This window comes from Vanessa atalanta, chromosome 15 (assembly GCF_905147765.1).
Source record: "Vanessa atalanta chromosome 15, ilVanAtal1.2, whole genome shotgun sequence".
NCBI classification, from domain to species: domain Eukaryota; kingdom Metazoa; phylum Arthropoda; class Insecta; order Lepidoptera; family Nymphalidae; genus Vanessa; species Vanessa atalanta.
Window position 1 is genome coordinate 9276741 of NC_061885.1, and position 21987 is coordinate 9298727.

Below are 21987 nucleotides of genomic sequence, written 5' to 3' on the forward strand. Positions count from 1 at the left end.
AGGTTGATATCAAATTAAGACACATACTGCAAAGTTGCCATAAAAAATATATTTTAACCTTCTTCATTGGTTTACTATTTGTATTTGACTCGGTTCTGACATTGGATTGGATTGGGTTACTGGTGACTGGGTTGGTTGTAGGATGTCGGTCATACGTATATATGTAGCTTGCTCACAATGTATTGCGATGTCGGCGTCAGAAGAAGCATTGTTTTATTTAGGAATTATATCATATTACATTTTAAAAACTAATAAAAAAAGACGAAATCGAGCACAGCTCGCTTATCGAGCCCAAATGTGCTACGAGCAAGATTTCGAACCGGTTAGATCGCTGTTTTTTAATTGAATCGGTTTCATTTTAAATCTTCTGACAGAAGGAGCCTAATAAAATGTTTGATGTAATTTCCATTAAAATAATAATGTTATGAACAGTATCATATTAGCCACAATATGGTTGAGATGTAGTTTGTCACCACCGTACCTATCAACCCTACCAGAACGAGTAAGTGGTAAGTGGTCACCATCGGCCATCACCACCAACATCCCTTGTGCCTTTAGTTACACTGGCTCACTCACCCTTCAAATCAGAACACAACAATACTGAGTACTGCTGTTTGGCGAAAGAGTATCTGATGAGTGGTGGTACCTACTCAGACGGGCTTGCACAAAGTCTTACCACCAAGTAAATACAAACCTAACACATAAAAAAGAAGTAGTAGGAAATACATATTTCCTACCTTATATATATGTCATTTCGGATCTGAATACAGATATATAAATAATATTTTTTCTAGTTTAAGATACGGTTGCGGATACGATAAATAATTTTATTTCGGATTATCCAATTGTTTCGGTTATTTTCGGTTACGAACATTAGATTATTTAGAAATAATCGTAAAAGAAAAAATTACAAGATATTAATTTGACTTTATATGTAGACTATTACTTAGTTTCAAGTATAATCACAGAAGAAAACTGATAGCTTTAAAAAATAATTAGCTACTCTCTTTAAGTATAACACTATGAAAAAACAAAACATTAATAAATAACATTTTTATCGCTTTTCGCTTTTCTTTTCTATTAATATATAATAGGTCTTACTTATCAACATGTTATATTTGTTTTAATCCGTAATCACTGAAATATCTTTAGTAATATTATCGATCCCAAGGGAGGTACTATTCAAAATAAAACCGAATTGTACAAAATTAAAGTAAAAAACTTAGTAATAAACATACATTTTACGTATATATATATACATATAATTTTGGTACTGGTACAACAATCTTTATTTTGGTACTGGTATAACCCATTCTAATACTGGTATAAATCGAATTGAATTAATTTTCACACAACATCGAATAATGTCAAAGTCACAAAGTTGTCAAACGTCAAAGTGTTAGGTCAAAATTAAATTTACACCGCGCTTACCGAACTTGTACATCAAATAACAATAATTCATATAAAATATACGTTATTTTATCTTATTTAAAGTAGACTTAAGTTTAATTATAAATATTTCTTATTACGATAACAATGAAACTATAATGAAAGAACTAATATAATGTCGCATAACCTGTAGGATTATAAAAAAGCCGTTTCGTTTTAGTAAAAGTAGGATCAAATAAGTGTAAATTATGCAAAAGTTACAAGAGAGTGTGTTTTCTATTGTTAAAACAACTAGTCTTTCATCCGCTGTTTTCAGTTTTTTACAACCAACTGAGGATTTTTTAGGTTCGTACTTTGAATATTGTTTACTGGGAAATTTACGAAAACAAAATCATTTATGATTTAATATTTTTCAGAAAAAACGCCTTTGGGGGGTATTCTCCGGGATACAAAGTATGCGTGGCTTGCTCTTGGGCCTAAATTTTGTGTTGTTGATTTAAGAAGTGGTTTGAAAATAGCGGCGCGGACATTTGGTAATGGTATAAGGTATGTTATATTTGCCATATGATGTCGTAGACCTTTGATTTATAATAAGACAAAGTACTATTTTATTTGTTTTGTTATATTACTGATTATATTTACAGTAGCCGCATCTCCGTCACAAGTGTTGTCGAAATTCCAACACCGCTCACAGATAACTCTCAACAACTAATAATAAGTCTAGAATGTGATGATACCACGAGTCTTATTTGTGTCTTTCACATAAACGGCTCTCAGCTGCTCCGCTGTATACAAACTGATGTTGTTATCACAGAACTAGCAGTTTGTGATGGATTGCCAAATGGACCTCTTATGTGTTTTAATGGATTGGTTATGGCTGGCACTCGTAAAGGAGAGATAATTATATTCGACCTTAATAGAGCCAGTTTGATACAAGGTAAATATAATATGTGTTATCTGAGATTGATTAAATGATTTAATACAACCAGTACTGTTTTACAATATATATAATTATGATATGTTATCCATTTCATATATTATATTTGGGGCTTAACAATGATCACATTTAAAGCCCAAAACTAATGTACATAATAAAATAAAGTTATTATTAATACAATTATTTGATACAAATTATTACTTATTTCAGCATTAAAAGACTTATCACAAGGCTATGAACAACTTGTCCGTGGTGAGAACAATGTTGCCAATCTCATATTCCTGCCTTTTAAAGCAGTTAATAAAATTGAGAGTCAAAGAGAATTGGCAGTTGAAAATGACGATCATTTAGCACTTCTATTGAATGAGGACTCTTTTCTTGATGGCCAGTTCATATTTCGAAATCCAGATGGAACAGTCCGTATGAAAGCCAAACAAAGTCATATAAGAGTGACGGTCGCACAGTATATACCACAATTAGGAAGTTTGGCTGTGGGATTTAATTTTGGAGCATTTCAAATTTGGAATATTTTAAATTTAGAACTTGAGTTCACTTCTCAAGTTAATGTTGAATGCCTGCCAGTTACACATTTTGGATTCCAGGTAATTTATCCATCATTATTGGTTCATTGTTTTTTATCGTCATCATCCATGTAGCTTATCTAATTTATATTGTCAAAAATGTTTTAAAGTTGTTTTAATACATAATGTGATGTAAACTTGCATAATGAATAAACCTGTTCCATTCTTTACAGGAGCCATGTGATGATCCAAGAGCATTTTGTTATCTGTGGGTAGTTTTTTCAGTTTTGGAAAGGTTTGAAGAGGAAGAATTTCCTTTGGCTGTGATGTATTCTTTAACTTATCAGGGAAAGAGAATGCTTTCTGATACTAAATGCCTCTATCAGGTAATTGCTTAATTAAGGTTGAGAGTTTATTTTTTAAATAAAAGATTTTATTTATTACATGCAATGATATATGGGAGGTAGCAGATATTAGGTATCCTATATCATTCTGCCCTTTTCTCTACCCCTAAGTGTGAAGTGATTGAGGGCAATTACATTTTATTGATATTGATTTTCAAGTATTGTCCAACATAAAATGTATATAAAAAAATCCATAATTTTTACTTAATTTTACTAGATTAAGTATATTTATTTTGAACAGCAATTTAGAGATATGTAAATATTTCTATTTTTAAAAAGTTTTTTTTTTATTAGGAATTTTCAATGGCAACAATTCGCTTCCAAATAGAACTATCAGCTGTTGAAGTGACATCCGAATTCATTGGCGGCAGATGTATTTCCTGCCACACATACTCTATTAGTTCTACTCTTGGGGAAGAAGGAGAAGATAGTGAGTATAGAATCTAGGTTTATACTGGCAATTATTGTTACTAACCCTGTGGTAGAGAATCAAATTGAGAAAAAGCTGTTTTTTTTTTAATTAAGTAACTTAAAAGTCTGTTATATAATTTAAAAAACTTATTAATGTTTACTTAACATTAAAATACAAAATAAATCTTTTCAGCAATGTTAAATCTATGTCAGTTAGTTTGGGAATGTTGGGGCGAAAACCAGAATACAGGGACTCAACATGGAATGCTTTTATTTGATCTAGATCAGTGGTACAAAGACCAAATGCCGGGTAAGTTAACATTATCTTATATTAATTAAAAATATATTGACATAAATTAAGAAGTAAAGTATATTATTTTAAAAAACTTAACTTCTAAAAAAAACTGCTCATGACTTTGTAAATGCCTTTCTCAAGAAAAACATGAATATATAAGTTCCATAAAAATCTACCTTATTTTCTGCAGCGACTCAACGTCTCGAAAGCAACGCATTCATGAGTACAGCTCGATGTCCTGAAGTCAACCGTGGATCTTGTCTGACACTCGACTTGCGGCTGGACCCCACTTCAGTATCTCCATACTCGCACGCCACAAGACTTGAAGAGCATTTTTACCCTAATTCATTGCAGTATGGTGAGATACATCTATTGTTTAATATTTTTATGACAAATTGGTAATATTAATGTTCAATAATAAAGTTTAAAAAATCATGTATGTATGAGAAATAAGTTTTACAAATCCAATGACAATTTAATATTATACAGAGTATGGTATAGATTAACGCCGCGCGCTGTATAACCGGGGATGTATGAGAAGGGTCACAGACAGAATAATAAAAATAAATATGATGTGCCAACGTTCCAGACTGCATCTGGCTGAACACGTCGGAGTCGAGCGTGCTGCACACGGTGGGCGTGCAGCGGCAGCTGGTGCGCGGCGTGAGCGCGGCCGGGCCCGCGTGCCTGCTGGCGCCCGCGCCGCTCGCGCTGCTGTGCCGCGCCGCCGGCCTCGCGCCGCTCTACTCGCCCGCGCGGGACCATCCCACCACGGTACGCACTCGGAGTCGGTTGCCATCGAGCCTGTATTTACGTGACACTGGTCGAGATCTAAATAATCATTGATCTAGAGATGTAACTTTGGAAGTAAAACTAAAGTGGATATAAATAGTCAATTAGAATTATTACGTATTTTAAATAAAGATATATTAATCAATAATTATTTGTAGCCCACAATATAGCAGAGAGCCGAGATGGCCCAGTGGTCAGAACGCGTGCATCTTAACCGATGATTTCGGGTTCAAACCCAGGCAGGCACCACTGAAATTTCATGTGCTTAATTTGTGTTTATAATTCATCTCGTGCTCGGCGGTGAAGGAAAACATCGTGAGGAAACCTGCATGTGTCTAATTTCAACGAAATTCAGCCACATGTGTATTCCGCCAACCCGCATTGTAGCAGCGTGGTGGAATATGCTCCAAACCTTCTCCTCAAAGGGAGAGGAGGCCTTTATCCCAGCAGTGGGACATTTACGGGCTGCTTATGTAATATAGCAGAGTTATTAGCAAATCATATAGAATAAGTACATACCTATCATTCGAATATACACACCTACATAGATTGGCCTAATACTTTCTATTAGTATTATTTAAACAAACAATTATACTTTTTTTTGTCAAAAAACAGCATAAAGCACTGCAACCAATAAAATAAGTGATCTTTTTTCACAGGATGAACAAAGGCGATTTCTGCTCTCGGTCGCATTAGAAGCTCGACTTTCCCGCTTTTTAAAGCGCTGTGCGCATGATTGGGCCACTGGCACACATAGCGGTGTCGGCTGTACACTAACTTTTTTGGTAAGTATATAAAGGTAACTTTATAAAGCATCTAATGTGGATTGACCTTTTTCTAATTGTTTTTTCTGTTACAGGTCGATTGGAGTTGGAAACGTGCTATTGAATTAAAAGAGAATGCCAAGGAACTCACTGCGCCATTATTTACATCGTCCACTGCGCCAGATAGGTAAATTATTTAGTAATTAAAAAATAAAATTTATTTTCTCTGAATAAGTCTAAATAACTTGTCTAAGTCTTAATAACATTTAAAATGATAAGAGTTATCATTTTAAATGTTATCAAATTCTTGATACCTATTAGCATAGCATATAAATGATGCTGATTTCTTTCACAGAAATGTAGTACGCTGTCTCGAACACTGCGTCCAACAGCTGACACAACTCACGGGCTTATTGGATGCTGTTCTCACGAAATGCTGCAACCTTGTTGTGCCAGATGGTATAATATTTTATAACACTACCAAAACTAGAACTATATTTTATCTTGTCACAAATAGAGTTATGGTACAGTACGCAAAACATTATTTGAAAAATTGTCTGCCTCTACATACATAAAAACTTATGGTATTTATATGCTGAAATAGGACATTGAGCCTCTCACATTTCCTACATTCAATTTATAACATCTAATTCTTAAATAGATATAATTTACATACATATAATTATTTCAGCACTTAGCGAAATGGAAGAGAAGTATAAAGGTATAGGCACTGTGTCTTTGTACTTCCAAGTAGTGCAGTGGTTTGTTCGAGTAGGCTTACTGCCTGAGCGACTTCACTCGTATAACGCCTTACCATATCCCGCTCATCAACTGCAGGCTACATATAATAAACGGTGAGTGTTGCGTTATTATCATGTACTAAATCTGGTCTCAAAACGCGACATGCTATTAAATAATAAAAACAAATATTGACTTTATACCGACGATATACCGATTCAGCAGTGTGTAAATTTGCTAATTAATCTATCTAATTCAAATTAATCTATAGAATAGACTGAGTAAGCCTTACCAGCACCATAGAGGTACTTTGTAATGTCTTGATTACTTAATATCAAATTTCTTCACTATTATTAAAAAATAACAAAATTAATTATTGTTACGCACTAAGCGAGCCTCATATTGAACCCTACCATAAAACTATTTTGACTTTTGAACCGTCATGTTATTACAGTCGTGTGAAACTTCACCGATTGCAAGACAAGTCCGAGGACGAGTCGGCCAACAAATCTTGTACCTTGCTCTACATCGATCAACTCATTGAAAATGAGTTTGGTGGTGAGAGAGTCCATCAGTGAGTATGCTTGAAATATATTCTTGATCATTTTTACATTATTCCTGATTATTAAAATGGTTTAATAATCTTTCTCTCAAGGTTCTATAGTATGCTTATAGGTTTAAATAAGATTGTGAATGTATGTTAATGTGCATTATAATAAATTTAAAATGTGATACCTAATTTTATTACTTATACCATTTGTAGAATGTGGCTGAAAGCTGGTAGTGAGTGTGGCGGTCTTTACCCCCCACCCTCGCTCTACGCTCTGCTGCGACTGTACCTGCTACCCGACATTGCCGAGGAACATAAACACTCGCTGTTGCTTTACCTACTGTTGGATTACTCCATGCTTTATGATGAAATGAGGTATCTTCCAAAAATATACTTAATGATGATATTTTGCTGGATTTAAGCCAAGTTGATCTTTATCAAAAAGGCGAGCCAACTATTTGCTCAGGATACAAAAGAGCAGGCGTGACTGAGCAACCACAACTGGACACTATTTTTCATAATTCTACGACGGCAAATCCGATACGACTGTGATACATAATAAGTACAGGCACCGAACCAATGAATTCTCATGCTAGCTGAAGCTCTGTAGTATTAACACTTGCTTTTAAAACTCTGAATTGCTTCTGGAAATTTCTTGGAAAACTATTTATGTGCCCCATGTCCTTAGAAACTGTTTAATGTTCCATAAACTTTGTTGAGTATATATGATATAAATAAATTTCCACAGATACGAAGCGGTGATTCGCCGCCTTATGCAGTTCCCCACCATGTTCGGTCTTAGCAACACCGCTATCAAAGCCACGCAGGCCTTCTGGCATCTCGACCATCGGGACTTCGATGTGAGGATAATTGTCCTACTATTATAACTAAGAATTACTATTTATATTTGTTCATTCCTTGGGGTTGTAAGGGTTCTCCCTTAAGAGTGGTCTTTAGTTATCTATCAATTCAATCGATTTATATTTATTTATGCACACAACTTTTTCAATATGGCTGAAATTTAACGAAATGTAACTTATTTTTAAAATCTCTTTCTATACTGTCTTTATATCTACTAATAAAAAAGGCTACCTATAGTGTTTTTGTATAAAAATCATCTTATATTAAACATTATTTACAGTTCGCACTGGACCAGCTCCAATGCCTAACCGGCAATACATTATCCGACTGGCAACATCACGTTGTTTTGTCTTCGCTACTCGCTCAGAAGAAGACGCAAGCGGCCCTACAATACCTGCACGTTAGGAAACCCGCACCCATTCAAAACATTAAAGATGGTGAAGTAAACGCTGTTAACGATCACGATAAGTTGGACGATTGGCAGTCGTGTTGTGATCTGTACTTGGCGAGAGGATTGGTGTTCGAAGCCCTCGATGTTATAAGGATGTGCGTCCAAAATGCTGCAACAGCTGATGACAAAATTCATCTACTTAATTTCTTCTATAAAGGTCAGTAACACATATAACATTAAAAAAATATATTTAAGTCCTTTTCTACACAACTTATTGTAATCTAATGAGTAGAAAAGCTTCTACAGAAATCTCAAGCAAATTGACTACTTCGACTAGTAAAAAATGCGAAATTAACTCTGTTTGTCTGTTAATCTGTCTGTTGCTTTTTCACATTCAAACCACTGACCCGTATTTAATGAAATTAGTTATTAAGCAAGCTTGAACTCCAGAGATGGACATGGGCTACTTTTTTATGCCTAATACCGACCACTAGTCGTCTGTATTTTCCCAATATTTTTATTTATTTTACTATTTCGCGCAGGATGCCGCAACACCGGTCAACTGTCAAAAGTTCTGCAAGTCACCTTGCTACCGTTCGAAGAGGAAGTGTTCATAAAGTATTTGAAAGATTGCAACGAGCCTCAGACGTCAGATATTCTCGTCATGTATTATCTGCAACAGGCGAGGTGAGATAAAATCCTACAAAATGAATTCGAAATTACCTACCCGATTCCATCTATCATTCAATCGAGTTTTGAATATATCTCGATCGCTTTCGACACCTCTCGCGCCCTCGATCGATTCCGGTTTGACTTTAAGACATTCGGGTACCTCGAAACTAAAAAACACAATAGCATTTTCGAGGGACCCAATCGTATTACCAACAGCAAAGTGATACGCGTCGCCCCTCGCAGGTACCTGGAGGCGGAGCGCTACAACGAGGAGCTGAAGGCGCGCGGCGCGGCCAGCGACGACCCCGCGCGCGACGCGCTCGTGGAGCTGCTGCGCGCCGCCCTGCCCGCCGTCGCCGGCCGCGTGGCGCGCGTCGCCGCCGCGCGCGACCACACGCGCGGTCAGTCGCCCTGCCGCCTCGCCGCTCCCGGCACTGACACCCCCCCCCCCCCTCATTTTTGGAGAGAATTATCTCTTGGCACTACTTGACTAGATTCGATATTTTTTTGATTCTCTCTTATAGGAAAGATATCAAAGAACCTTTTCTATGCTTGAAGCATTACTTAACTGAGAGTATTCGTAGCTTGTGAAATAATATTTTATGCAACAGCATCAAATAAAAATAAGTCTACTTCACCAACCGAACGACTCATCCCTCACACGTCGTCGAAATCGCAGTCTATTATAAGTGATATGTTTAATTTTTTTTTTACAGTTATAAAATCGAAACCGATGTCAGTCTACGTCCAAGCCACATCTCCTAAGAATACTTTTACATACAAATCAACTTTTATTCAGGTAATTGTATTGTATTCAATATATATTTAAGACTAACAAATACCCAATATATTAAATTTATTCTTATTATCTAAATATAATATAATGATTATGTCTCAAATACTTATACATATATTTTTTTATAGACATATTCCTTTTTGAAACGGACCACTGTTTCAAGTCAAATAACGCCTATTGGTACCGTTAACAACGCTATAAACATTTTTTTTTTTTTTTGAAATTAAAAAATATTTTGAAGATTGTTTAAATTAGTGCTAAATACTAGAGAGTAAATTACTTTTGAGGAATCCGTAGGAGGGTAAATAATTGTATGAAAAGCGCCACTTTTTTTTAAATATAAAATTAATTTTAGACCATATGTGATGACCAATGAAATATCATTATAATTTTTAACAATTGTATAATTATTCGCATATTCACATTTCCAGGATACTATTGAAAATGCAAGTGAAACTTGGATCAACAAACCCAAAATGAGGAAAGGTCTCAAACGAGCGCTAAATATAGAAGAAACACCATTTATTTGCACTCCTAAGTTATATAAAACAAAAAGGTGATACTGTTATAAATAGTTTTCTAATTAATAACAATATTTTAACTAATATATTAATATAAAATATTACTTTCCAGCATTGTAAGCTCAGAACAAAAAGGCAGCGAAGCGACACCACCGAAGCGAGCGAAACTCGACTTTACGGGAACGCCACGTACGCCCAAAAACCCGTGCACGCTCAAAGTGAGCGAAACCCTCAGCCGACAGATGGCCAGCTTACTCGACATGCCCGAAGTAGAAAGTCCTCATAAACAGTACGAGAGAAGTGGAGCTGAAACTCCACATAGCATTTTGAAGGTAATTGTTTCAACAATCGTGAAATGTTCGGACTTTTAATGTTTGCGCCATAGCTTAGGTAATTGTTGTTAATTTTTAATATTTATCACGCCGAGAAACAAAGATAAATGAGACTCGCCGGTTTTCAGACCGTTTTTACCAATGCAATTGATTCTGATTTATGAACATTGTAATTAGAATTTAATCTTCACTAAAACGTCGTTTATAATGCTTCTGCAATCTATCGAGTAAATCCTATAATGAATCTCCTATAAAATCAAGAGTAAGAACATAATATTCATCCTCTATTGTTTCAGAATCGTCGCTTAGAAAGTCGCAACCAAGAGGCTCCATCGCCCGTTGATTCTCGCTACCTGGATAGTGATGAGGAATTAGAAACTGCAAGCAACCATACGCATTACAGTGATTCCAACAAGTGAGTACACGTTCGCTTGCCTATTGGTATAGTCTATGGTATTCCTTGGGGTTACAACTTTTTTCATACCAAATTTTATACAGACAGACAGAGTTACTTTCGCATTTATAATTAGTATAATCTGATATAGAAATTAATTGAGTTTTTCATAAATATGTTATATATAACTAATATTTATGTTTGTGCTGAATTGTATTCTTTAGCACTTTGTAATGAAACCCTTTTTTATAATTATTTTTAACTGTGATGATCTTCTCAACAATTTGAAATGGACGTGTAAAGTATTCCCTCGCTTTCACAATCCATTGAAACAGCAAACCTAGAAAGACCAAAAAGAGTTCATACAGAGGAACATTTGCTCACGTGCTTTTCGAAGCACGTAAAGCCAAGCCCTAGAACATAAGAGTCTGCGTCCTTATAAGGCAGCGAATCCGCGAGACAATTAAACTATTTATCTTGTAGTAGTGGTTGGTGTATGTGTTTCAGTACTTATTATTGTTTGTAGGTTATTAAGGTTCACAATCCCTACCGCGTCTGAGGCTGGGTCTACTCCATCCCCTGTGCCCATACCTGTTACAATGAATGCGATGAAAGAAGAATCTTCAGAAAGAGATCTGGCTTATGAAGAGAGTGACAAACATTCTTATAAGGTGGGTGTTGACTTAGAAAGAAATAAATGAGTGAATATATTTGAATTAAAATGTACATTATACCTAACTTTGCTTCTAACCCGTTATAAAACATAATTTGTAATAATTTTACCGTCATTGAAATATGAATTTATAAGTCGTTGCTTTGATATTACTAAAAAAAAATGTTACTAAAATTGAAAAAGGATTTCATAAAAACAGTAATATTAGTCGATTTTAATTTGATGACCTCACTTATACCAATGCGCGCATATGCCTGCTATCTATCTATTTTAACGAATCGCGCAAATCCTGCGTCTATTGTGTTCGAGTATTTTTAACTATAATTGGGTCGACAATTGCAGCTCAATAGAATATTTTTTGCCGACTAAATAATAGCAGTGTATATAAAGTTATTGTAAATATTACAGAGTGAATCACACCCGATGGAATCACCTCCGAAGAAATTCGCCGCTGAAGAAAAGACACCATCGAGGAAATCGTATAAAGACAATGTTAGAGCCAGGTAATCAAATATTAAACGATAATTATGTAGTATTGTATTCAATAGATATTTTTTAACATTGCTGAGCATTTTGAAAATATATCTAATACCCGTACACCGACAAAGAGTGACTTTTTTTTTCAGAAAATCTCTATCGATATCAGCTAATAGTAGTCTCTCAGACGACCCTAACACGTCAATAGAAAGCATAGCGGATATACCTATTACTTTAATTAATCCGCGTTACTTGGGAGATAAGAAGTATAATAGATGCTCGCCAATACACTTAAGTGAAAAAGAGTCAGGAAATGAAGAAGATCGAAATCTGGAAGTAGAGAGTGAGATGGGAGATAGAATTCAAGATAATTTCGTACCACAGACTCCAAAAAGCAGGAGAAGTATTCGGACTGGTGTTAATGAAAGTACTCCTTTGGTTAATCGGTGAGTGATCATTTATATACATATATTCTTATATATTGAGTGATTTGTCTATCTTGTATATAAATGGAAGTTTATATAACCGCTGTACCATTAAAGTTGGTACATGTATGTGGATATGTGCCTTTTCAGGGCGGTTTGTGTTGTTTGTTTATGTCTACCATCTAGTTTGTTGTAACTAGCCTCTAAATGGTGCTTCAATACAACAAATACTATACCGTTTCATTGATCATAATGAATGAAAACGTAGAAAATTTTAGGGCAAATCGTAGAAAGTAATTTAAAAAGGCATCGCAATAATTGTTTGCAGAAGTCGCCCTACGACCCCAGAAAGGCAAGATTCACCTGCAACTCTGCGTGTCGACAGAACAACCAGGTAATGACTTTGCAATTTATTTCCACACACTAAAACATTGTGGGTTTGCAAACCTATGCCAAAGCCATGTGGTCAATACATTCAGTTTTCGATGTGTTTTCCTTCACCGCCGCGTACGACTGTTACAAATGATATTTGGCGGTCCCAGGAGCCGCTCTCGCACGCCGGAGCTCAGTCCGCGCTCGAGTCTGGCGCCCATCCCCGAGCAGCCGCAGGAAGTGGACAGCGCCCCCCCACGCAGGTAATGCACTCAGACCCCTTGTCCTAGACTCTAGGTGATTCTTTGATTTTATCATTTGCTCCCTTGAAAGCGTATTACTTAAAATTATCACTACTATCTATATATTTCAACCTTTGTATATCTTAAGTTAAGTTGATAAATTTGATGATAAAAATATAGTATTGGAAGAAATTGAAGAGTTACTGCACTTGCATATAAGTTATTAATTCGTTTCTTGTAGGAGTAGATCTCGTACCCCGGAGACATTGGAAAAGGTGGTCAAGGTGCCGCCCAAATTAGAAACCATCAAGGAATCTGCTAAACTAGGAGAATCACCGAGTTCGTCTCCAACTCGACGTAGTTTGAGGTGAAATAGTTACTCTAAATACACCAATAGTATATAATATACACGTTCAATAACAATACTGATTGTTTTAAAATCCAACCATTTTTAAAATTAGTCATACATGTTTTTTAGAACTTTTCGTTGATGTATTTAGCTATCAGAATAGATTAGATATTGGTTAATTTTCTACTATATTAATTAAAATATAATTTTTTGTTGTTGTGTTTTTCGTTGATGTATTTAGCTATCAGAATAGATTAGATATTGGTTAATTTTCTACTATATTAATTAAAATATAATTTTTTGTTGTTGTGTTTTTCCCTTAGAAGCCGTTCCCGTACTCCAGAAGTAGAATTAACAGAGCAACCAGTAATAACCAGCCCACGTAGCTTAAGGTAAGAATTATGATATTCTTACAAATAAATAGTCTTATATAAATTCCATGCCTTTAAATGTTTATTAACTTTTTATTTTCAAAGGAGCCGTTCTAAAACACCGGAGAAATTAATGTCACCGAAGAAAGAACATTCCACTCGAAGTAAGCGATCTCTCTCTAGAATGGTACTCGAAGCAAACACTTTCGCCAAAACCAAACAGCAGATAGAAAAAATGGAAACACAGTCTATTGAAGAAAAAATTGAAAGCACGCCAGTTAAATCTTCCAAAGACGTAACCAGTCTGATGGACGTAACTTTCTCGCCAATAGTCAACAAATCCATCCTACAAAGTTCGACGGAAAGCTTCTTATCTGTGACTACTGAAAAGAACACACAGAGTAGTGATGACAATACTAGTATGCAAGCCCTACCAGCATTTACTACAATTAACGAAATATATGTAGAAAAGTCAGTTCTACATAGCTATCAAAGCAGTATTGCTGAAACTACCCAAGATGAAACAAAAGACGACAATATTCCACAAAGCCAAATTAAATCTCTGCCAGCCTTCACTACGATAAACGAAGATATTGGTAAATCAGTTTTAAATAGCTTCGAAAGTAGTATAAATGAATCTAGTTTACAAGAAAAAGATATAGTATATGAAACACCCAAGCTACCAACAACGTCGTTTAAGCTCAATGAAACAGATATAGGAAAGTCTGTATTAGGTAGTAACGATACCAGTGCTGCTATCACTGACGACTCAATGAGTCATGTTAAAAACTTAGCTGAGTCCAGCCTTATGACTAGTGACAGTGAAATAGAAATCAAAGATACCTGGAAGTCCCAAGTAGATACGCCAGAAACTGCGAGGGTTATTCAAAAAGAGAAAGAGAAAATAGTGGAGATTGAAAGGGAAATAAATGAGATAGAAGGAGAGATGTCGGACGAATGTCAAGTAGAATCTGACTCTAGTGACTCGAGTGAAGATACTGAAGATTCTAGTGAGGAAGTCCCTGAAGAGTCTAATGAGAGTGTTGAAGATTCAGAGGAAGATGTAAGTGACTCTTTTAATAAGCATAAATAAACATAATTTTATTACTACCGTAATTAAACTTGTTCCTTACTGTATTTTCTTTATTCAAATATTCTTGAATATTTTATCAGCAATGCGTCATCATCGTGGTGATGATGGAACTAATTTATTTTGTGCATATAGTTACACTGATTAGAGTTATTATATTATTGTAATGTATTTATATTATTTTAAATTTCTTTCATTTTTTTAACATAAAATATATTTTTAGTTCTAAAAAATATAATTTAACGTGAATATTGTCTGTAATAAATACGGTTTTTTATTTTTCACAGAATTCGGATTCGGATACTGATTCTGATTCTGATTCTGAAAGTGAACAAGACAATGAAGTCATTTCTATCGCGGATTCCGATGAATCATCAGACGCAAATAAACTGCAAATAGATGAGGCACCAATCGCACCGAAAAAGGAAGAAATAGAAAATTTTATAATCGAAGAGGTTGTTGAAATGCCAGTTACTGAAAAAGACGTGATTGTGGAAAACCCAATAGAGGTAGAACAACAAAAATCTAATGAAGAGAAAGAAATGGTCATTGAAACTACAGCAGTTGAAGATTCAAGGGAACAATTAAACGAAGGTCGTAATATGTCAATACTGACTGACGATAATTCGATCAATGAATCTGATCAATCGGTCAGTTTAAATTATTCTGATGAAAATAAAGTCGAAAATAATAAGAAAGAAGAAAATATCGAAGAAATGGTAATAGGTATGTTCCGTCATTGTTTATCTTCTCCATCTCTCTCTCTCATCTCTCAAAACAAACATGGCGCCCATACAATAGGACTTATACAAATATTAGTTATACTATACTCATACTTTTTCAAATAGTAATGTTTAGTTAGTTAGTTTATGATTACTCTGATCGTCTTAACTGAACATTCATTACCCATACATATATAAAACACTCATGCTTCAGTCTAAATATATTAATAATACAACTAAATTGTTGTATTATTAATATATTTTAATGGTTATATTAAAAATATATTAATAATATAACTACATTGCAATTTTCAGATCAAGCTGTTAACATAGACGTCATAGTAGAAGTGCAACCTGCTACTGAAGTTCCTTCTCAAGGTATAGAAGTCGAAAAATCCTCTGATATTGAAACAATGGATGTGGTCGATGCAGGCATTGACACACCTAAAGATATAGAAACTGTTTCAAATAATGCCGTGCCAGAGAAAGTGAAATTAACGTTGCCGCAAGAATCACTTCAAGAAAAGAAAGAGGAATCTAAAAGGATTGAAGAACAAGAAAAACCTGCAGATTCCATACAAAGAACTAAACCTACGACTTCAAGTAAATCTAATGAAGTTGATCAATTAGAAGAAGCCAATACTTCTGCACAAAGAAGAACTGAATCGACGACATGGAATGATACACCCAAAGGAATCGAACATATTATTGATAAGTCAGTTCCAAAAGAAGATAAATTAACATTGCCGCAAGAATCAATTCAAGAAAAGAAAGATGAATCAAAAACTACTGTAAAAGAAGGAAAACCTCATTCCAGACAACGAACTAAGTCAACAACATCGAATAAATCTAAAGATAAAGCTGATCAAGTAGAAGACCTAAAAACTTCTACACGTAAAGGAACTGAAATGACGAACATCAAACCTAAAGAAATAGTAAATACATCTGATAAGCTACTACCAGAAAAAATGGAAATAGCAATGCCACAAGAATCTTATCCAGCAAAGGACGAGAAATCTGAAAAAAATGAAGACGAAGAAAAACCCACACATTTCAGACAGCGAACTAAGTCAACTTCTTCGAATAAATCTAAAGACAAAGTGGAACTGTTAGAAAAAACAAAAAGTTCTACACGTAAAAGAAGTCAATCAACGGCCTCGAATGATACACCCACAGAAACTGTATTTGACAAACCAGTTCCAGAACAAATGGAAATAACATCGCATCAAGAATCTCTGCAAGATAAGAAAGAGGAATCTGAAAATCCCACTCATTTCAGACAACGAACTAAGTCTACATCTTCGAATAAATCTAAAGACGGAGTTGAACAAAAAGAGAAAACAAAAACTTCTACACGGAAAAGAACTCAATCTACGGCATCGATTGATACACCCAAAGAAATAGAAACTGTATCTGAAAATCCAGTGGCAGAGCAAATGGAAATAACATTACCACAAGAATCGCTTCAAGAAAAGAAAGAGGAAACTAAACAAAATGATGATGAAGAAAACCCCACTCATTCCAGAAAACGAAATAAGTCTACGAGTTCAAATAAAGCTAAAGATGAAGTTGCACAATTAGAAGAACCAAAGACTCCTTCACGAAGAAGAACCCAATCGACGGCCTCAAACAAATCTGAAACGGAACAACAAACACCCGAAAATGAAAGTAATGTTGAAGTCAGCACCCCATCTTCTAGGAGAAGAGCTAAAACACCAACTTCAACGGAAGTCAGGAGAATATTAACACGTCGTGCGTCTAAAGAACTAATGGAGCAAGGCGAAGATGAATCAATAATTCAAGAGGATGCGCTAACACCGAGGCGTCGTTCTACTCGTTCTAGAAGTAAAAAAGAGGACGATAATGTTAGTGTCGTTTCTGAAAGTTCAGTCAAGTCCTCTAGAAGTAAGGCTAGTGACGATGGGGATGTTAAAAGTCAAGTAAGGAAAGGTCGAAAGTCTATACTTAGTACCAAGCCTGATTTATCTGTGATACCAGAAGTAACTACAGAAGAATCGAAATCGGAAACCGCAGAGGATATTGTTAATGAATTGGGTACCAGAAGGTGAGAATTAAATTTTAACCATTAATTATATTCATTTCTTTAATGATGTTATAAAAGCAGAGTATTTTTGTTTTTTACTTCATATACATATAATAGGTAGAGAATTTTTCTTAGTGGTATTCTGTCGCAAAACAGCAATACTTAGTATTATTGTGATCCAATTTCGAGAGTGAGTCAATATCACCACAGACACAAGGGACATAACTTCTTAGTTCCCAAGGTTGGTGGCGCATTGGCGATGTAATTACTGGTTAATATTACTTACAGCGCCAATGTCTACGTGGTGCGGTGAGCACTTGAAATCAGGTGGCCCATTTGCCCGTCCTAGCGGACCTACATTTATATATAATATTTTGGAGGAAGTTATAAAAACTGTATTGTTTGTAATTGTATAATTGGTTTAATTATTTCAAAAAAGGAACTACTGACAATTAAAGTTTATTATAAAATGGCAACACTGGAACAATAAGTAATTGAAAGACTGAATAAAGATCCCCGTCTGTGCAGACTAACGCGCAACCAGAAGGCCGTGCTGGAGTCGTGGCTGGAGCCGAGCCGGCCGGCGCTCGGCGCGCTCGACGAACAAGGTAAGCCGCTGCCCGGCAGAGACGAACGCATATCTATGTCTTCTATATAAATATCTGTGAGATCAATACACTTTGACACCGTTTGACTCGATCACCGTGACGTTAGCACATATGTCTATTTCTTCATCTTATTTTGTATACTGTACACTTTATTTCTAACTCGCTCTTTTATTACTCGCCCTCTAGCTGGCGATGCACTACATCTTTATGGTTCGACCGATCTATTGGTATACACACGGGTAGCATTTCTTCCAAGTTTTGCTATAGTTTGGTTACAGAGTAGGAATATTTTCGGTCGTTGGCTTTTTAACAAAACTTCAGAGGTTTAACGCTTAAATTTTAAGGCGACAATAACCGAAATCAACATTTCATTCATATACCATTGACCTGCAAAGTAGTGGTTATTGGTATATATTTTTTGTCATTGTGTTATATATCAATCTTATACATAACATTAAAATTTTACAAGTCGAAGTGTCTCGTTATCCCCCTACGTAAAACTACACCTAAAACTTAAAATCAATTTGCAAAAGTAGAGACCACTTTTTGTTAATACGCCGATAATTTAAACGTGTGGTGTACGCCTTGCGTGTTTAGTTATCCCGCTATTAATGAATATTTCATTTTAATCACTATGTCACGTTAATTATGAACGAATCAATAGTACGGTCTATTTTACTAATCAGTTTTTCAAATTCTAACAATTCGGCAACAAAAAATTCGAAGCCCTTCTTAAGCCCTGTATGAAATGTCCAAAACAAAAATTTATAAATGATTACCTATAATAACTGAAATTATTAAACAAAATAAGTCGTGCACGTAAATAACTCTTATTGTTCAAGGAATCAAGTTTTAAATCTGCGTATGCAATGGCAATATATATATGCTCGAATAACAGAGTCAAGCTGTGACGGGCCAACGTAGAAAATTATTCTCATTCAGCGACCGATTGTAGCATAGTATATTTATAGAAAACACGTGTGATCATAAAGTATTTATGATATATATGTAACTATATAAATCATTATAATTATGTTTTTAACTATTATTTAACGTCAGTAACATTTTATATCACGATGAATTAATAATAAGGGAATTTTAGAATTATTTATAGAAGTTCTGAAACATAGAATAGAATAAAATCTTTAATTGTAAAATAAAATATTGTGAAAAAACAAACAAGCATATCTATTATTTTAAATACTTATTATTCAATAGGAAAAATAAAATTAAAAATTTTGAACGTAAAATCTTGCTCTGAAAACCTTTGGTTTATATTATTAAACAAAACATATTTTCTATAACAATTCGATAAATAAATAATTAAATTAATAATTTTTAAATAAAGTTTATTGCGCTTCGCGATACGTGGTGCTGATATTGTATCAAATTAATTGTTACTATTGCCGTAAGCCATGTATCGACTTTGTTAATATTTATTAAAATACTCCTTACAATAGAAGTATGCACATGTTCTAACAATTAAATAAAAGGAAGCAAATGTTGCCATATTAAAAATATTAACATCATACACATCCCTGTTTTTTTAATTTGCATGTTTATAATTTAATTTTTTATTTATTTGCTTCGTTATATATGACTTTTTAATGTATATATGTATTTGGTGTTTTAGTTTAAAAAATTGCATGATAATTATACGTCGCAGCGTCTCCGGCAAACTGCGAATTGTGATAAGCAATATTAAATGACCTGTAGTTTAATTGTGCTTAGATTTTTAATGTTATTACTCCCTCGCTAATACCTCTGCATCCCTCGAAACTCACTAGGCTCACCCGATCCGGACGAAATGAGAAACTCGCCAGATTCTTCCTTCGCTATTAGACCTCGTCGTAAGTATAAGCTTTGGTATTAAATGTTATAAATCGCATGGCTTCCCCGAACTTACAAACAAATATTCATTTGAAGTTGATCACTTTTATATACCACTTTTAATATACATTAATAAATTGTTTTAATTTTATTATTTTTAGTGACCTATTCGATTATATTTTTAGTCTTTAGTGCTGTTTCTATGAGAGGATGACGATAGTGTTGTAACACAAACTACGCCAATATTAACATACTTGTGATAATTTAACCCAATACAGTGGAAAGATATATCTATGTTTTGTTCCTGTCATAAAACTTAGAATGTGTACAACATAATCGACGTCATTATTTGTCTTTCAATAGTCGAAGACTCCTAACAATACATTTATAATTTGTAGCTCGCATCGCAAGATCCGCGTCTGACACGAAAACCAGCGAGAAACCAGCGAGAATCGCTAGAAGGACGTCTGTAGATATCGGTAATTATATTTTCCTTTATCTTTTTAAAAAAAATACCAATCTGCCAACGGACAATGGTTTTGTAATTGTTTTAACTGGACTATACATAGTACATCTGATGGCAAACAGTCACCTATTATTATATTTATATACATATATATAACACGCTGGCTCACTCACGTGAGCACCGGAACCTCGTAACTGACTTTTCCCGTGCGGCGGCAGTGGTGGCGGGCGCGGCGGGCGCGGCGGGCGCGGCGGGCGCGGCGGGCGCGGCGGGCGCGGCGGGGTCGCCGGCGGACAGCCCGGCGCGCGCGCGGCGCGTGTCGTTCGCGCGCGCGTGCGAGGCGCTGCACACGCCCAAGTCGCGCCGCTCCTCAACCGACACGCGAGTGAGACCTCCTTTCCAATCTATCTAAATATTATGCTAGCTACCCACCCCGGCTTCGCACGGGTAGGACGTCTCCGTGCTGTCGCGTGGCCTACGGAGATACTGTAGTGCACGAGTGTGTGTGCAAACACAGATACACTCTCATAATCCGGTGGGGCAGCAAATTCGACACGAACGGAAAGTGTTCAGGCGCAGGACCGACGGCTTTACTTGCGCACCGAGGCACGGAGGTGCACACTTGAATGTGTACAAGACGTCGGGAAGGTACTATTAGTTTACGCGGCGTAAGCCAGTAAAGCTCTTAGTCGTTGATTTTTTCCGACTGATTTACACACAACTTACTAGTCAATAATTTTTTTTTTGCATATTTGATGTCCTTTTAGTCGATTACGTTCAATCGCCAATTTTACTTGTAATCGATCCACTCAGGACCGATTTAAAATTGACTACAATGTTATAGGTTATAGAATAAATTTATTTATTTAAATTACCTATAAATATGAATAATCACTTTTTAAACTTGTATTTCCATTTCATTTAAGGTCTTGCGAGGCGGACGGGTGACGATTAAAACTTAATAATTAATTATAACATTTTTTTATTTTTCTGAGAAAAAACGGAAAACATATTTTATGTACAGTAAAATCAAGTCAATGCAACGCATGTAAAAAACATTCATTACATAGTAAAAAATCTAAATTACATCTTAAAATACTAAATTTCAGAAAGACGATTCGATCAGTCAGCCAGGATCTCCCCCAGAAACTCCCACTCGCAAGGCCGATACCAGCCAAGTCAAAGAGTCAGCCAGGAAGTGAGTAAAATATTATTATCTTTTCGAAGATTTATGGACCTTGATATTTTTTATTTGATTTAAAATGAAATTTAACGCATTTTGGCAACACAACATCAATATTATGGCCTGATTAAATTTTCCGCAGAGTACAAAGCTAATATTTACATCAAAAGAATAATCAACTCGAGATATAATTTATGTTCAATTTGAATATTTTTGTTTTCAGAACACGAAGAAATTCAGATAAAAATAAAGAAACAAAGGAGTAGCTCGTTATTTAGTTAGTTAATTATTTTACTTTTTACTAATGATCTAGATAATGTATCGGGTTTGCATTTACATAAATAAATGAAAATATTAAAACATTTAT

The 21987-nt window shown here is 35.2% G+C and overlaps 1 protein-coding gene across 1 annotated transcript; it reads left to right on the forward strand.

Annotated features, from left to right (window-relative positions):
• The first annotated feature begins 1404 nt into the window (after window positions 1-1404).
• Window positions 1405-21984, forward strand: LOC125069567 (protein ELYS). Its single transcript, XM_047679092.1, has 39 exons — window positions 1405-1734; window positions 1806-1935; window positions 2034-2326; window positions 2537-2928; window positions 3081-3233; window positions 3546-3681; window positions 3856-3972; window positions 4148-4315; window positions 4547-4731; window positions 5409-5534; window positions 5609-5700; window positions 5869-5972; window positions 6205-6367; window positions 6706-6825; window positions 7015-7176; window positions 7550-7661; window positions 7943-8270; window positions 8596-8740; window positions 8969-9126; window positions 9442-9524; window positions 9953-10077; window positions 10155-10374; window positions 10671-10789; window positions 11295-11439; window positions 11850-11944; window positions 12068-12364; window positions 12672-12737; window positions 12886-12978; window positions 13199-13324; window positions 13630-13698; window positions 13783-14740; window positions 15055-15493; window positions 15805-17554; window positions 18062-18141; window positions 19929-19991; window positions 20370-20450; window positions 20656-20822; window positions 21547-21635; window positions 21844-21984. The coding sequence occupies exons 1-39, from the start codon at window positions 1638-1640 to the stop codon at window positions 21884-21886; spliced, it is 8289 nt and encodes a 2762-aa protein (XP_047535048.1). The 5' UTR covers window positions 1405-1637; the 3' UTR covers window positions 21887-21984.
• The last annotated feature ends 3 nt before the right edge of the window (window positions 21985-21987 follow it).

Bases quoted from the DNA above. Each gene is read 5' to 3' on its own strand.
- LOC125069567 (XM_047679092.1), top strand. From the start codon at position 1,638: ATGCAAAAGTTACAAGAGAGTGTGTTTTCTATTGTTAAAACAACTAGT. The intron at 3,973-4,147 runs GTAAGTTAACAT...TATTTTCTGCAG, and splicing joins GTACAAAGACCAAATGCCGG to CGACTCAACGTCTCGAAAGC. The intron at 10,078-10,154 runs GTGATACTGTTA...ATTACTTTCCAG, and splicing joins AAGTTATATAAAACAAAAAG to CATTGTAAGCTCAGAACAAA.